Source organism: Centrocercus urophasianus, unplaced genomic scaffold, assembly GCF_019232065.1.
Source record: "Centrocercus urophasianus isolate 14NV4802_14NV808 unplaced genomic scaffold, USGS_Curo_1.0 seq_14, whole genome shotgun sequence".
In the NCBI taxonomy this organism is placed as follows: Eukaryota; Metazoa; Chordata; class Aves; order Galliformes; family Phasianidae; genus Centrocercus; species Centrocercus urophasianus.
The window spans coordinates 51,447,605-51,464,281 of NW_024884586.1; the positions used below are offsets into that span (position 1 = coordinate 51,447,605).

Consider the following 16,677-nt stretch of genomic DNA (forward strand, 5'->3'; position numbering starts at 1 on the left):
ACCTGTGCCAGTGCCTCACCACCCTCTGGCTGAAAAACTTCCTCCTCATATCCAACCCAAACCTCCCCTGTCTCACTTTAAAACCATTCCCCCAGGCACATCTGCAGGCTGAAACCACCAGAAGAAAGAGCTCTCCATGCGCTACGTCAACCAAAAACCCCAAAGTTGTGTGGATCAGCGCTTGTGTCCAGGTGAGATCCTGCCCTCCCACAGGGGACACACCATGAGGACACAACCGAAGAGCTGAGAGAGGATGGCAGAGCTGGAATCTGCTGCCCAAATCCTTCCAAGAGCCCTGACTGACCACGACATGAGGCCTTTGAGCAGTTGGGGTCCCACCACGCCATTGGATGGCACCGGCGCCCTTCGGTCCCCCAGCCCCATTGGCATGCACAGCCAACACCCCGTCCCCGAGCTTCCTACCTCCCCAGGAACGTCCCACCAGCTCCTCCCAGGCACATTTCAAACAAATGAATAAATAAATGGAAGCAACATTTTGGTCGCATATGTTTAAAACAGCCTCGAGCCGACAACAACAATAACCTCTGCTCACTTCCTTCCTTCCTCCTCTCGCACTGACTTTGTAAGTCAGGCAATAGTGGCGGAATTCCTACAAGGCAGCAGCCCTGCTTGGGATTTTGGGCAAAGCCAAGCAGCTGCTGCCTACTTCCAATGCAATCAGCTGTCTTCTGCAAATGGGCCAAGCCTGGAGTGCAGCCCCCTGTTAACAAATTACATATAAATACACAGAGAGAGAAGAATTCATCCCAACTTGATGGGTGCCACACAGTACAACAGCACGGGTAGGATTCATTGCACAGCTCCTATGCTGTGACCAGGATTTTGCCCTGGACCTTTATAGGTTACTAAATAAATAGCGCTGCTCTTCCAACCTCAGCACTTTTTGCCCATTTTTCTGCCGACCACATGGCACAGCTCAATTAACACACTGTCTTAATCTGCAGGGGTGATGAATAACAGGGGAGCACGCAGGTCGCTGTAATTCACTCAGTAACCAGAATCCCCGCTTGGGGGTTTTTCCAATCGCAATTGCGATTTGTTTTAATTGCAAGCTGCCGGAGCTGCAGGGAGGGAATGCAGAGGGTTTATGTTCAAAGCCATCAACTGTTTCACCAATGTGAGGGGTCCACCAAGAGGCAGCAGGGTCAGCCCGGCCCCAAATCCCCTGGGTTCAACCCGGCCCCACATTCCATGGAAGCTCCCCAGTGGAAGAGCCAAGCCTGGCCCACAGCAGCAGCCCCATCCATCAGCATCCCAGCCATCCACCACCAGGCATCCCAGAACTGCCAGAAACGTCAGCTTTGGGAAGTTTCCTTAAAACCCACAGCAAAAACAGAGAGAGAGAGAGGGAGATCCTTCAGGAAACAATCACACTGCTTGCTTTTTTAAACACAGAGAGACGTTAAGAAAGCAAACCAGCCCCGGGATGGGGGAAAGCAGTGGGAATTGGACTCATGGAACCGAGCGGCCGTGGGCTGTGCCGACAGCTGAGCACAGAGCAGCAGAATCCCATTCCGTGCTGCTGGCATTCCTTCCCCTCAATACAATGCCTAATTTAACCAGCACGGCGCGGGGACGTCTGACGTCAGCCTCTAATTCGGGTCCCCTCGGCAGCCCCGAGCAGAGCCCTCCATCACCCAGGGGTCAGTTTTTACCATTTCTAGAAAGCCATTGAGGTGGGTTGTTGTTGTTTTTCTTCCCTATTATTTTGTTTTGGTGGGGTTTTTTTTTGTTTTTTGGGTTTTTTTTTGCTTCCCCAAGCACTCGGCCTGGCTTCAGGCTGAGCTTTCTGCAGCTCTAGCAGAAAAACAGCAGACACAAATGGGTTTTTGGATCCAGGGCTGCCTCCAGCAGAAGACCCTTTGATCGAATGATTGCTTTAAGTCCATCTCCTCCTTCTTTGAACCCCAGACAATTCACAAATGACAACCAAAGCAGGACGCTGCTCTTACAGCCATGCAAACACGTTGCATTGAATCTATGATTCTATGATTTAAGCAGGACCCACGGGCACGGCTGACAGCTCTGCTACTCCCACAGCCCCAGGCATGCGCCTGCAGTGCAACATTCATGTTTTATCCCAGCAATGACAGCAGCCACCCCAGCACTACTGCTGGGTAAGCACACACAGACCATAGCCAGAGGCACGAAGAGCCACCTCCCCTAATGCTGACCATGCTCAGCTGTGCTCTGAGCAAACTCTGCCAATTAGATCTTTTTGTTAATCATAGAACTTGCACCAAACAGCCCGAAGCAATGATATTTCTGAGCTCCATGCAAACTGCAGCCAGCAGGACCCAGGGTGATGGGAGTGGGTGCAGGGTGGGTGCTGCTGGGGGTCTGGGTGGAGCTCAGAAGGGTGCAGGGGCACCCTGGGGCATGCAGAGAGATGCAATGGGGCACTGGGGCAGGATGCAGGGGGACAGGCAAGAAGCAGATGCTGGATATGGGCAGGGTGCTGGTCGAGGTGTATCACAGAATACCCTGAGCTGGATGGAACCCATAAGGATCATCGAGTCCAACTCCTGATGCCAGATGTGAGCGAGGTGCTGGGTGCTGCATACAGGCAGGGTGCTGGGTGCCAAAGCACAGCACCAGGGCAGAGCTCTGGGGCTTCATGTCAACAGCTGAAGCACAGTACTGAGCAGAGCCCTGGCTGCGGGGTGCAGGCAAGGCGCTGGCTGCCAGGTGCTGGGTGCTAAAGCACAGAATTGGGGCAGTACCCCGAGAGCAGGCTGGATGCTAAAGCAAAATCCTGCCGCGGGGTGTTGAGCGCTACAGCAAAGTATTGCAGCGGAGTGCTGGGTATTAAGGCACGGCATTAAGGCAGAGCTTCAGGGCCGGGTGCCGAGGCGGTGCAGGCAGGGCTTTGGGTCGTAAAGCAAAGCACTGGGGCAGGGTGCTGGGACTCAAAGCCGGCTGCCGGAGCAGGGCGTCGGACGTCGGGGCAGCGTCCCGCCGCTGGCCGCTAACGCAAAGCATCGGGGCAGAGCCCCGCGGCAGGATGCTGGGGCAGGACGGCCGCCGGCACTCACCGAGCTTCTCGACGAGGCGCAGCATGACTCCCCCGATGTGGATCTCCCCGGTGACCCTCAGGGTGACGTCGCGGCCCAGGTCGGTGACATGGACGCTCAGCTCCCACGTCCCGTCGGCGTAGCAGCCGTCCGGCATGCGGATCCCGTCCAGCGCCATGGCCCCGGCCTCCTGCGCGCAGAGAGCAGCGCTCAGCGCCGGCACGGCACGGCACGGCTCGGAGCGGGGCAGGCAGGCAGGGAGGGAGGGACGGACGGAGCCCGGGGGGCGCGGGGAGGGACAGCGCGGCCGCCCCCGAACCGCTGCCTGCGGGGCCGCCGTTTGGGGGGCGGGGGGGAGAGAAGGGGCGGGCAGGGATGGGATGGGAGGAGGAGGAGGAGGAGGGACGAAGGAGGAGGAGGGGGATAATTAAAGGAAAAACGACCGCCGGGCCCCTGGCCTTTTATGGAAAAGAAGGACTGAGCGCAGCCGGGGCTGCTCCAACATCCGGGACTCGGAGCCGCACGGAGCGGCTCGGAGCGGCTCCCGTCGGCGGCGCGGCTCCGTGCGGTGCCTTGGAGGCCCCGGAGAGCGGCTCCGCTGGGGCCGGTGGAGGTCGTGGGGCTTTTCCGAGCCGGCCCGCGCTTGCGGCCTGGCTGCTGGTGGCTTTGGGATGTGTTCGTCTTGTCCCGTTGGTAAAACGCAAAGACAAAAGCCTCACCTTGGCGTCATGGTTCGTGGAGCCGAGGCCGGGCGATGCGCTGCCGCCCTCCATCCCGACCTCCCGAGAGCTTAAGAAATGGGAACTGGTTGAACCGAGAGCCTGAGCCGGCACAAATACTGAAAAAAAAACCCTATTATCCGCTTCCTGCAGCTCTCCACCCAATGATACATGCGTCCCGCCGAGGCAACCCGGCTTCCTGACCATCCGTCATGTGTGGAGGGAGCAGGACGGAGGGCAGGATGTGGCTGGCAGTGGCACCGTGTCCCATGAAAGCCATTCCGTTGCCTTGGGGATGGCACTGTCCTCAGCTTCCTGCGTGCCCATCCTATATGGCTCCGGAGATGAATAATTGATAGGACAACAAAAACCTCATGGTGAGGATGGTGGGGTCCCACCACTTCTTCCCTTTTGCTGTTATGATGGGATCCCCTTTCCTATAAGCGTTAAGGTTTAGCACACAAAGAGCGTGGAGAACTCAAGCTAGCCTGGCAGATAGTTGGACCAGGTGATCTCAGATCTTTTCCAACGTTAATCCAACTCAATTCCTCCCTGGGCATCACTCCTGGCCAGCAGAACCCCATTTCTGCTTCCAAACCTGGGAGCTGGAGCCCAGCTTGCAGGGTGCCAGCAGGGGAACACCAGCCCTTAACAGCAGAGCTCTCAGATCCTATCTCAGTGCTGTTCCAGTGCCAAACAATAGGGCCATACACAGAAAGGGTTACTCTGTGCTCCAGCCTTTTGGCCGAGCTTCCCAGCTGATGCAATGCATCGCAGCCCTGCTGCGGCCGCCTTGTTTCACTACAGCTGACTGCTGCTGGTTTCTCCTGCCCTGAGCACCTCTTGCTGCTCCTTTTCCCTGCTCTCAGGGTGTTGGTGGCCGGCAGACGCCGTCCCCAGGGTCCCCATGCCATGCTGTGGGTGTGCGCGGAGGCGGGCAGCCACATCACCAATGCGCTGCCGAGATTTGGGGCAAGGTCAGAAAGGCACGGCGTGGGCTCATGCGTCAGAAGCAGCCAAGCATCCCCGGCTCTTCCCACTGTTTGCCAGAGCTCCGTGCTCCCTCCGTACAGCCATAGCCAAATAAGGTGCCGGAGCGCACGGCCGCTTCCATCGGGACGGAGGTGATGCCCAGCAGCCCGCTGCTGTCCTTCTGCCTTTCCCAAGAAACGAGTCAATGGATATCGGGATGAAGTTGCCTTTGTTAAACCCATTTTGCCTTTTTTTTTTTTTTTTTAGAACGTATTTTTAATTTTATTTCATTTTTAATGTTTAACTCCGTGCAGTCAGCTCGCTTTCTCACCTCGCTGCAGCGGAGCCGGTCAGACTGGCTCCCTCCAGGATGACCGAAATCTAAACTCTGAGCTCCACCGGGTGATGGGAGCGGGAGGAGGAGAAAAGGAGAAGCATTTACTGGCGTTTCCTCCTTGCCCACCTGGGCAGTCTCCCCGTGCATCCCCATCTCCTTCAGCCTTTTGGATGTAGCCAAGGTTCTTTCCCACACGTGGCCATTTCCGAGCAGAGACAAGGTCACACTCCTGGCAAGGGAAGTGCGTTGGGTAGCTCTGCTTCCTGCTTTATTCCCAGCCACATTCATTCTTTCCTGGCTTTGCCATTTCGGAAATGTCCACGTGAAGCAGCTTTTTCATTTTTCTGAATGTATACTGGAGTGATGGAGCTGTGTCACAGCTACATGTTGTACATAAGGAACCAACATATGGTGTAGGCACTGAGTTTGTCAGCATCCCAGTGATAAAAGCATGGAACATTTCTGCGTTGGAGAGAATGGATGAAACACTGGAGAAGTGGAAGCTCAGTCTTTTTAGAGTGAATCCTAGACTCATACAATGTGTTGGGCTGGAAGGAACCTCAAAGACCATCTGGTTCCACCTCTGCTGTGGGTTGGGTGCCCCCAGCTCAGGCTGCCCATGGCCCATCCATGGCCTCGAGCACCTCCTGGGATGGGGCACACGTCTGGGCAACGAGAGAATCGTTGCAGCAATTCCCTCTTGTGACCTTGCCAAGAGGAATCAGCATCTCCATACCTCTCCCACAGTCATACAACTTTATTTCCTTGAGGAGACAGCTCCATCCAGGTGGGACTTGTAGGTCTGTAGACTCATGTCCTTGTGTCTTCAGGATGGGCCATCCTTCCGAGGGAAATGTGTGAACCTGGTGCCAAGGCTTGTTTAGTAGAGGGCTGTTAGAGTTAGGGTAGGATGGTTGGGTTGTGGTTGGACTCGATGATCTTTAAGGTCTTTTCCAACCCGAGCAATTCTATGATTCTAAGTGATTATAAGATTATATTCTTGCTGAAACCAGGTGCTGGAAGAGCCTCCTGTCTTAGTGGGGACACATGGCCAGATCTGCCCTCCTGATGGCTGAGGATGCTGAGACAGTCATAGCCATCGGTGTGGTCCTTTGTGCCCAAAGGCTACAAAACTCATCCCTGAGGCTAGAATATATCCTAGCTTGCATGAAATAGCTGCTCCCACAGAAGAGGCAGAGCGAGCACCTCCCTCAAGCCAAGCCAAGGGTTCATCACCCCAAACTGCTGAGCATCACCCGGCGCCCTGCTGCACCCTTGCTCAAACCACAACCTCGCTGCAGGGCTCTTCCTTCTCTCTTCCTTTCCAGGAGCTGCAGGCACTTCAGTTCCCAAAATCCCGGGTGGGGATTTTTACTTCCCAGCCTCAATCCTCCACACTCAGCAGTTTGCAGCAGTAACCCCGCTCTCTCCTTCCCGACCTGTGTCAGGCATGAGTTTCCTGTTGACATTAATCCCTCGACCGCCGTTTATCTTCTGAGCTTTTTCGATCCCGCGGTCACATCCTTCTGATGTTCCAGCTGCTCCTGCTGCCTGTTGCTTCCCTGGGCCCAGAAAGGAGGGAGTTTGCCCTGAATCGTCATCCAGATGACCCCAATGGTCATATATGTAGATGTTCCTGGAGCAGGCTCTGACCTCCAGATGAGCTGGAGGGGGCTGTTAGCAGAAAGCTTGGGTGCTTGGGATGGAGAATTGGGTGAAACCTGGTAAATTCTGCCCTAATTAATTCACCCTATGGCTGAAAATGCCCCTTCCCTGCTGCCACAGAGTGCACCATGAAGGTCAGTGCAACTCATTTTGGCAAATGCTGTTTCCAGAAGGAGATCCCAGAATCCAAGCAGTTTGTAGAGTTTCTTGGCTAGAGGTGACTTTGCAAAGTGCTTTCCTGCTTTGCACTTGCCCAAGAGAAAGGGAGTAACTCCAGCCCAGATGTTCTCCCCTAATCCACATCCAACCACTTTCTATTGTCCCTCTGATTTTTGGAGCTTTTGTCACTCCCCTTCTGGCTTCTCTCCACCTCCAGAAGGCTCCCATTCATTTGGCACAAAGCATTGCCCTGAGGCTGAGTTCCTGCCATGGGGCAGAGGCCCTGCTGGGCTCTGTTTGGGTTGGAGAACCCAAATGTGCCACAAATGCTCCATCAGCAGCCCCAGAGCCGGCGGCTGTGGGGTGCCATGAGGAACACCTGGCATTCAGGAAGAACAAATGAGGATCACAAATAATTCATCTGATGGCTCCGAGACCATTATCTACAGAGCTGGCCAGAGAGTGCAGAGCATCCATTTGCATGGCTTTTGGATGCAGCAAGGGGGGAGGGACGGGGAATATTCCCTGAATCACACCATGAATGATTCTTAGCTGCTGTTTGGGCCCTTCCAGGGCGGTTATTAAGATGAGAAGTTGAGCTGTGGGAAAACCCACCCCATACATCTCCATCTGTGTGCTTTCAAGCTGCAGCCCCATGCCCTGCCCTGCATTTCCCGTTATCTCTGCAGCCCCAGCTCTCCCCTCCCCAACGGCCCTATGAAACTGGCTTTGTGCCCACGGGTTTTTCCTCTGGGGTTGCAGGGAGCAGCCAGGCTGAGCTCACCCTGTGTGCTGTGGTTGGGGATCCACAGCTGGAGCATCCCTGCTCTGTGTCTGTATGCAGTAGTTGGGAATCAACTGGAGCAAATCAACAGCAAAACCCAGCAGGAACAATTCCATGTCCTGCTCCATCTAATGTTTCACACAAGCAGATTGATAAAATCCCCTCATCCTGGACGGTGAGATTCCCAGGGCATCGCTTGACCCCACAGCGTTGCAAAAATCCCCAAAATCCAACCAGGATTGGAAACAGAGCTGCGGGAACTGGCTGGATGATGGGGACGGGGGATCACTGAGATGGTTTTCCCATTACAGAAACGCAGTCTGGGTATTGGAGTGCTCCACGCTGGGCTGCAGCCCCAAAAAGATGTTCTGGAAATGGAATTTTGCTTCACCTCCCATGGTCCCAGCTACAATAGCAGCAGCTCAGGGAAATCCATCCCCCTGAGGATGCTGAGAGCAAACATCCATTGCTCAAAGAGGAATAAAGGACCTGGAGCCAGGCATGCCACAGCAGCGCAGGGAGTTGCTGAAAACCCCTACAGGTCAGGCAAGTAAAGCAGTAGGCCTGTAATTCCAGCTGGCCCTTTAAATCACACCTTGTCCATAAATCCCATCCCCACCTTGGGAAGCTCTGCGAAGCTGGCAAATGTGGGAGGGAGAGGAGAAAGAGGAGGAGGATGAAGACACTGAGGATGGAGCTGATGGGGTTTGGCCACTGATGGGGTTTGGCTGCCCTTGTTCACATGCTGCTGGAGAAGAAACAGCCTCGAGTGAGTGCTCTTATCACAGCATGCCGTCACAGAGCTGCGAAATCAGAGCTGATAACAGGTATGGGAGCGAAGATGCCAACACCACGTGGGCACCAAAGCACTCGTGCCACCCTGATGGAGTCCCGATGGTGCTGCTTCACCCTGCAGGAGTCACCCCAGTTTGCCCCTGAGCCCATGCTGTGGGTGCAGGGGGAGCAACCAGCATCTGAGAGCTCCAGCTGGGCATCCCTAAGTGTCCCCATGGCATCTGCATTGCTGCAGTGAGCAGTGGCCAAGCTCTGGAGGTGGATGATGCCAATGCTGGTGGTTCTGTGCTGGCTGGCATCAGTCCTCACTGGAGAGGTGAGCGCTGAGCAGGCAGTATTGCAGCTAATGCTGGAGAAACAGAGGCAGAGCTGATCTGGGTGGTGTAATAAGGCGGGTGTGATTGAATCAGATGGACTCTGCAGAGCAGCAGGAGGGCTGGAGCGTGTGGGGAGCTCAGTGCGAATGGGCACATGGGGACATCTGGGAGTTGTAGAGTCATAGGATGGAGTGGGTAGGAAGGGACCTCACAGCCCCCCCCAGCCCTATCCCTGCTGTGGGCTGCGTGGCCCCAGCTCAGGCTGCCCAGGGCCCATCCATGGTCATGGGCACCTCCAGGGATGGGGCACCTGCAGCTTCTTTGGACGACCTGTGCCAGGGCCACACTGCCCCTGTAAAGTAAAACATTTCCTCCCCAGAACATCCCCCAAAGCTCACCAAAACACAGAATTGGGAGCTCCTAGGAGGTATGTAATCCATGAGGGAGGCTTGGAGGAATTTGGGCTGTTTGCCCTAGAGAAAGAGAGCGATGATAACATCTGCAGGCAGATAATAGAGGGTTTGCCCAAAGTAGGAGGGATAAAGGGGTGGAAAATGCTCAGTTCCACAACAGAGAAGCAAAAAGCGATGGGGAGATCTGCTAGAGAGGGATTCAGGCGAGCCCTCAGGGGAGGCTGGAGAAGGAATAACCCAACCAGAAGATCATCTGCTCTCCACACAGCTGTGGTGCCCCATCCTTGCAGGTGTCTGAGGCCATGGATGGGCCCTGGGCAGCCTGAGCTGGGGGGCACCCAGGCCATGGCAGGGATGGGGCTGGGAGAGCAGCGGGAGGCGAGCAGCTCTGCAGCGTGCCAGGATGCACAGCACAGAACGATCTTCCCAGGACCTCGTTTATTTTCCCATCCACACGGAAACATGGAAATGGAGAGGAGCTGAGACCTATTTTGGCTGCCCGATGTGCTTTTTCCTCCCTGGGGGTTTGTAAGCGAGATCCTGTGAAGCCATTGCTGTTTATCCTGGGCTTGCAGCCTCTAGCTCTTTATTTTGCTTGCTTTTAAATAACACCAACATCGGGCTCCACTGGGTTCTCTGAGAGATTCTTTTTCAAGGCAGAGCCCAGAAGATCTGGCTGTCGCAGTGTTTTATCCAAGCACAAATGCCCCATCCCTCCTATTGGGACCACAGTGTTGCCATCATTTCCTTTGCTTCAGGCAGTGGAGCTGCTGCCAGATGAGCACATGGGTTACAGCAATGTGTTCCTTGCAGGGAAAGTCTTCGCCTCCCCAGCGATGGCAGCACCCAGCCAGGAAAAATAGCAATAGGAAAGAATAAGGAAAAGAAAAATGACGGCAAGAAACCAAAGTTCATCAAATCCTATGGAAAGGAGATGGAAGAGTCACTGCCGGGTGTCCAAGGAGAGCTCACTGGTACCATGTGGAAAACCAAGAAGGGTTGGTCATTGGCAATGTGCCCTTCCCATAAGGGGTTTGGTATGGACATGGCATCCAAGAGCAAATGCCTTCCTTTCATATTAAGGAGAAAGAAAAAGAAAAGCAAAAAGCAAAATTCTTCTTTGCAGAATAGCCGCTCCAGAGAACGTGAGTGACATTTCCAGCAGGGCAAAGCATGTTCCACGGTCATGTCCCAGCTAATACAAGAGAGAGATGGGCTTGTTTCCAAGCACTCTGGCTTGGGGCCAGCTGCTTAACTCTTGGCATCTCAGTTCCTCAGCTGGAAGCAGGACGGCTGTTCTGCATGGCCTCTCCTGGGCTGTTCAGGCGTGGGGAGGTGAGGATGGGACACACTGCAGCCCCAGCACTGCAGGATGGTTGGAGTAGGGATCACAGGACGAGGCTGCAATGCAAGCAATGTGCAAAAGCCCCCACAGGATGGCTGTCAGAACCCTGCTCCCGTGCTCAAAGCTTGTTTTTCTGCAAGGTTGGGCTTACTGTTGGGTGGATACATGGTCTGCTTCATGGGGAGCTGCTCCATCCTGGCACTCGGAGTTGCCCACTGCCCCCATCCTACTCCATGATTCTGTAGAATTCCATAGATTCCTGCTTATTCTGATTCCACGATCCTTTGATTCCACCATGCTATGACATGCAGCCCATAGGCAGCTCCAGCTCTGCTCCCCAGGACCCATCCGGGGGATTTTGGAGCTGGTGGAGACGATTCACAGAGAGCATCGCAAACTGCAAAACCGTATGTCAGGAAGGAGGCAGCAAGCATCCTAACCAGAAACATATTTGGGGAGTGAGTCAGTGGGGGGGGTGCGGGGGAAGCAAAAAGAAAGTTGCGCCCTTTTGCTTGATGAAAAAAGCACATGGCAACAGCCAGCGATGTGAGCAACATTCCCCGCTCCGACAGCAGTGCCAGAAAGCAAAATCATGACTCAACCTTTGCGTTTCATCCAAATCTAAAGAGAAATCTCGCTCAGGAGGGGGCAGCCAGAGATGTAGTGTGTTAATTAACTAAATGGTTCAGGAGGACGAAGTCATTTTGCAGAAGTTCGTAGGCTCATTTGGAAGCTCTGCTTCAAAACACTGCTTCGAGTGTGGAGAAACAAGTAGGATACACAAATCTGTGCACGCATGCTTTTCACAGAGCCCACAGACCAGACCTGCAAGGACCTCAATGCTTTGTGCAGCAACATCTTGCATCCAGAAGTGCTTCACTAAGACCACGAACACATCACTGTAACTCACGAATCCGAGAGGGCTGAGAATGCCATTGTGATGATGAAATACAGCCGGCGATTGGCAAGGCGTTCACTGCAGCATCCCTGCACCGGACAGTGGCAAACACCCAGCACTGATGTCCTGGGAGCTGTGATTGCAGATGTCAGAAATGCAATGTTGGGTCAGTGACCACGGGAAGCAAGCACTAATTCCCCTGGTGAACAGATGTGGGCTGCAGCACGCAGGTTGCTTTCGTGACAGCACAGCACGCAGCTTTGGGAGGAATGGCTCTGCCCTCTCCCTTTTTTTTTCTGCAGCCTTCCCCGCCCTCCCTTCCCCTGCTGATTTTTAATAATTCTGTTTATAGGAAAATGTTATAAAATAAGGCTTGCATGCAAGGGGCAGTCTGGTAAGCATACAGGAGAAACCCCAAGGAGTGCATCAAGAGGCAGAGCTGTCCCATCCCACTGCAACACGCTTTGTTAACAGAAAACATTTGGCTATTTGTTTCAGCGTGAGCCCTTCTTGCAAAGTACACACACACACCTGAACATGAGTGCTGTGAAGCAGCAACGAGACACGGCGCCGGTACCCCTTGGTGGGAGCAGCTGGAGCTGAGCAGTGCTGGTTTGGGGCTGAGCCATCCTCCTTAGCAAGGAAATCTCACCATGTCTGTACTGAGAGAATCGTATCGTGGAATCACAGCGTGGTTGGGTTGAGTTGGGCCCCCCCAAACCCTCCTGCTGTGGGCTGGGTGCCCCCACCAGGCTGCCCAAGGCTCCATCCATGGTCCTGGGCCACCCACAGCTGTTGGGAAGCATCCTGCCCAGCCTGGCTCCCAGCAATGAAGCCCTGCAAATCCCCATGTTGCACTGCAGCCCCATGGGCATCGCCGCCCTGTGCCCACTTCCACCAGCCCACCCAACCCATCCTCTTCAATCATTCACAGTTCTCTTTTCCACTGTGGAAACTCACTTCTGGAAGCAGAAACGTGGAGAACGCACTGTGGAACATGTGGTCCACTGGCTTCATTGCCAAGAGTGTCAGAGGCTGCCCAGAGAGCTGTGGGTGCTCTCCAAGACCTCCAAGATCAGCCCTAACCCAGCCCCACCATGCCCACTGACCATATCCTCAGACCCACATCTCCACGGTTCTGGAACACTCCAGGGACGGTGACTCCACCACTCCCTGTGCTGTGCTGGCAAATCAGAGGGCAAAAGTCTGGATTCATAAGGAACTGGATAAGATGAAGTCATTTCTACTTCAAACAGCTATTACTAATTCAAAACCTATGCTGAAAGAGACTTCTTACAAGCTACAGAAAGTAGTTAAAACCCCCAAACTAGATACTTTAGCACAAACAAACTTGACATTTTGTTTTAAACTGGAGGCCAAGAATCTTCTTTATCAAACAGCACAGTGAAATGTCAAGACCCTTCAAGAGGCTGCTCTTCAACTGCAAACTATGGCATTGCTCTGGGATGTGATACAGACTTTGAGAGAAACTGAAAGAGCCATGAAAGTAAGAAGAACAAAGCAGGTGTGGGGTCTGCAGAGCTCGGGGCAGGGAGGTTTGCACGTCACCTCTCCCACCTCCACACTTGGGATCAATGAGGCATGGAGAACCATGGCATCATGTTTGCTGTGGACTCAGCGACTTCTCACACCCAAAGAGAAAGGATGCAGCTGAGGGCTGCTGCAGGGAGATGGGGCATCTTCAGTAGAAGGGCTGAGAGTGGAATTTGTTTTCTAATGGGACCAGAGAGCACTGACCTCCAGGGTGATCTAGAAGCTCAACAGCCAGGCATATTGGGGCTTTCCCTATTCTTTGGAGACACTGAATGTGCACACTCAAATTGTTCATGTTGGATGGAGCTCTGGGCCTGACCTGGTGGGGGGCAGCCAGCCCATGGCAGAGGTGGGAATGGGGGGCTGGGAGGTCCCTTCCAACCCAACCCATTCCATAACTCCGTGGCAGGAGCTTGAAAATAGGTGGGCTTTGAGGTCCCTTCCAACCCAAACATTCTAGGATTTTATCATCCTCGAGGATGAATGCATCCATGTGGGCTGAGCTGACACTGAGCTCTAGGAGAAGTCTCCTGGATCACGACAGCAAAATGTCTCTTGGATTTCAAATGGGTTGCAGGGCTTCAACTTGTACATCTTGAGAATGCACAGACTGTGCTGCAGCAAGCAAGCTTCAATGCCAGCAAACTGAATTCAAAGCAGAAATTAGATCAGAAATCTTCAGAAGAGGTTTGAGATAATGGGCAGTAGGGAAGTGGTACTGAAACGTACCTGGGGAAGAGGGAGGGAAAAATAAACCCGGACAAAGTTTGCTTTTTTGGAAAATGCTTATTAAGTGCAGGCAAAATGCAGAGTTTAATACAAATGTCAGGCTGATAAACCAGAAAATGGGACTGTTGCATGGATGGCAATCAGGGGGACAGACTTTCTAATGGGGTCTGTTGTGATAGGACAAGAGGAAATAGTTTCAAACTAAAGTAGGGGAGAGTTAGGTTGGATATAAGGAAGCAGTTTTTTACACCACAGATGCTGAGCACAGCACAGGTTGACCAGAGAGGTGGCGCTGCCCCATCTCTGGAGAAACCCAGGGTCAGGGGATGGGCTGTGAGCACTGATGGAGCTGTAGGTGTCCCTGTGCACTGCAGGGAGGGGAGCCAGAGGGCTTTGAAGGGCCCCTTCCAACTCCAATCACTCTGTGATTCGATGAAAATCAGCGAAGACATCAGAGAGGGACTCTGAGGCAGAAACCTCAACTCCAAGCCAACAACAGGAAAATAGGAAAGGGAATGACATTTGAAATAAACTCGTGGGGCAGAGGGCACACAAAGGTACATTAACTATCTAACCGCAAACAGTTGACATAGTGATGAATGAAGTAAAAGAAATCAATTCCCAACCATTCAGCTCGAGGCACAGCCAGCTCTGCATGAGTGGTGTGGGAAAGGAGCAGCAGGACAAACAGAATCGTGCAGGAGGTGGCAACCAGGTGGAATACAGACATGAGAATGGACACTTCTTTCTGATCAGCCTCAGACTGATAAGGAGCTGAAATAATTGCACGTGGCCAGCTGGGCTGTCACCGCAAAATAAAGCAGCAGCAGAATGCAAGCATGGAATCACAGAATCATTAAGGCTGGAAAACACATCCAAGATCCCCAAGGCCAACCCCAGCCCACCCCACCATCCCACTGCCCGCGTCCCTCAGTGCCACATCTCCACTGAACACCTCCAGGGATGGTGACCCCACCACTGCTGGGCAGCTGTGCCACTGCACAGAAGAGGCTGTTCCTAATATCCATCCTGAACTTCACCAGGCACAACTTGAGGCCATCACCTCTCGCCCTGTTGCTGGTCACCTAGCAGCTATGATGGAAGAATTAGGAGCAAAGGGATGAAATTCAGTACAATAATTCAAAAAATTGAAAGAGGTTATTTGCAAAATGACCTCGTATTAAAAAAGACAGCCAAGCAGTGAGCATCAAATTTGGACAAGGAAGGACGAGTGTAGGAAAACAGCTGAGGATCAGTCAGGAGACGACAGCAAGGCGGTTCACTGCCCTTATCTTGGGTTCTCAAGAAAAACCACCCGCCAACACAGCTCGTAAGGCTAAACATCACTCTGCGAATGAAAACAAGTCGGTCATTGGAAGCCAGCACATTCCAGCTCTATATTCTGCAGCAGGCCATCTGACCAGAAAGTTTTAAGCGTGAAATTTAGAATCCAGCATGCAGTGATGGGGCTCTGCTCGAGGCTGTGCTGTGCTGCAGACATGGGGCAGCCCTTTTTTTGTCAAATGGCTTTAAAGTGCCGCTATCAAAGAGCAAATCATCTTTGCAAGAGGGGAAGAGAGGTTTTTTGAGAATTAGAAAGATGAAAATCAGCCTATAACACGCATCGTACGCTTGTGTGCACTTTAGAATAAACCTCCGTTTAATTCCTCAGGCGCGTCGTCTTTGTCTCAATGTTAGGAATGCTTCTCAAGTGCTGGACCAGAATCCACTCCATGAGAGCAGGATGAAGGCAAGGCCATGCTCAGCTCCTGCCCCTCTCCCTGCTTGCCCCAGAGGTACACAGGAGGTACACCAGGATCCCAGCCCTTATATGGAGCGCGCTCCGCAGGCTCCAGCACGTCCCGGTGCGGGGAAAAGAGCCATCCCATAAATCTGAAACATGTTCTGGACAACGGCAGAGTTTACGCAGACCACAAGAATTGTAGGAATTAACCCCCTCTGCTCGCAGCGCTGAAAACAAGATCTCGTGGAGATGCAGAGCTGGAAAGCTGTGCACACCATCCAGCAGCTGTGACACCATCCAACCCCGAGCACAAACAGGGCGCATTCGGAAATGTTTTGCATGTTCCAAATATAAAAGGGGATTCTCCTTTTATGTTCAAGTTCTCCTAATTAAGAAGGGTTGACTGAACAAGGAAAGCAGCCGCAAAAACAAAAGCCTGTTTTCTGGAGGTGTCAAACTGCCCTCCGCTTAAAGGGCAGACCTGAATTTTTAATGATTACTCATCAAACAAGGTGAACTTGCCAGGCATGTTACATTCACTGAGGCCAAAAGGATTTAATAGCCAGAGTTCCACAGACCCAATGTCTTGCTGCATTTATAGCAGCACCGTTCCCATCATCTTCTGCCCTTCCCCCCCACCTCCCATTCCTCCCTTTACCCCCTCTGCACTGCTTATCCCTTTGTAATTGCTGCTAAATCCCTAACCACAACACACAGCCTCACGCCCCGTTCCTCCCCCATTGCACCACACACTCGGGCACAAACAAGAGCCCAAGCAGCAGCGCTGCTGCCCTCCCCCTCCCAAACTCCAGGATTGAAGGATGCTGGTTGGGGCTGCTGGTTCCACATCTGTTTACATTGAGAACGCGGCTATCTGCTGACACCACGGCCTCATCCTTTGCAAAGGAAAGCTGAGATTCTGCAGCTTCTAAACATGCCATACAGACCACAGATACCCCAGCCAGAGGCAGTGCAGAGGCTGTGGATCTGGCACTTTGCTCTAGAGCTGTGCATGGCTTCAGATCCCAGCAGTGACCTTGTAGTGTTTCATTGGGAGACATTTCCTTTCATCACAACACATCCCTCTTGGAGGCTCCTGAATTAGTTTCAGATGCGAATCCAATCTAAGTTCTGGTATCCTCAGGTCTCACCAAGTTTATATACTGCTGCTCTCCTTCCTCTTGACGGCTCCTTGCACGTCTATATACACA

General features: G+C 53.1%; 2 protein-coding genes across 5 annotated transcripts in view; both read right to left on the reverse strand.

Annotated features, from left to right (window-relative positions):
- Positions 1 to 3,228, reverse strand: part of FERMT2 (FERM domain containing kindlin 2) — a 36,426-nt gene extending 33,198 nt beyond the window's left edge. For 3 of the 4 annotated variants that reach the window (XM_042813838.1, XM_042813837.1, XM_042813836.1), the window contains exon 1: positions 3,057 to 3,225. In XM_042813838.1, the coding sequence (XP_042669772.1) occupies positions 3,057 to 3,213 (157 nt within the window). In that variant the 5' untranslated portion in view covers positions 3,214 to 3,225. Of the gene's footprint in view, positions 1 to 3,056 lie in introns of all 4 variants that reach the window. The other variant, XM_042813839.1, reaches the window with a different exon arrangement.
- A 13,012-nt stretch (positions 3,229 to 16,240) lies between these two features.
- DDHD1 (DDHD domain containing 1) overlaps positions 16,241 to 16,677 on the reverse strand; it is a 63,488-nt gene continuing 63,051 nt past the window's right edge. Inside the window, exon 14 of the transcript XR_006167922.1 lies at positions 16,241 to 16,666. The gene's annotated coding sequence lies outside the window, so the exon portion shown is untranslated. The remainder of the gene's footprint in view (positions 16,667 to 16,677) is intronic.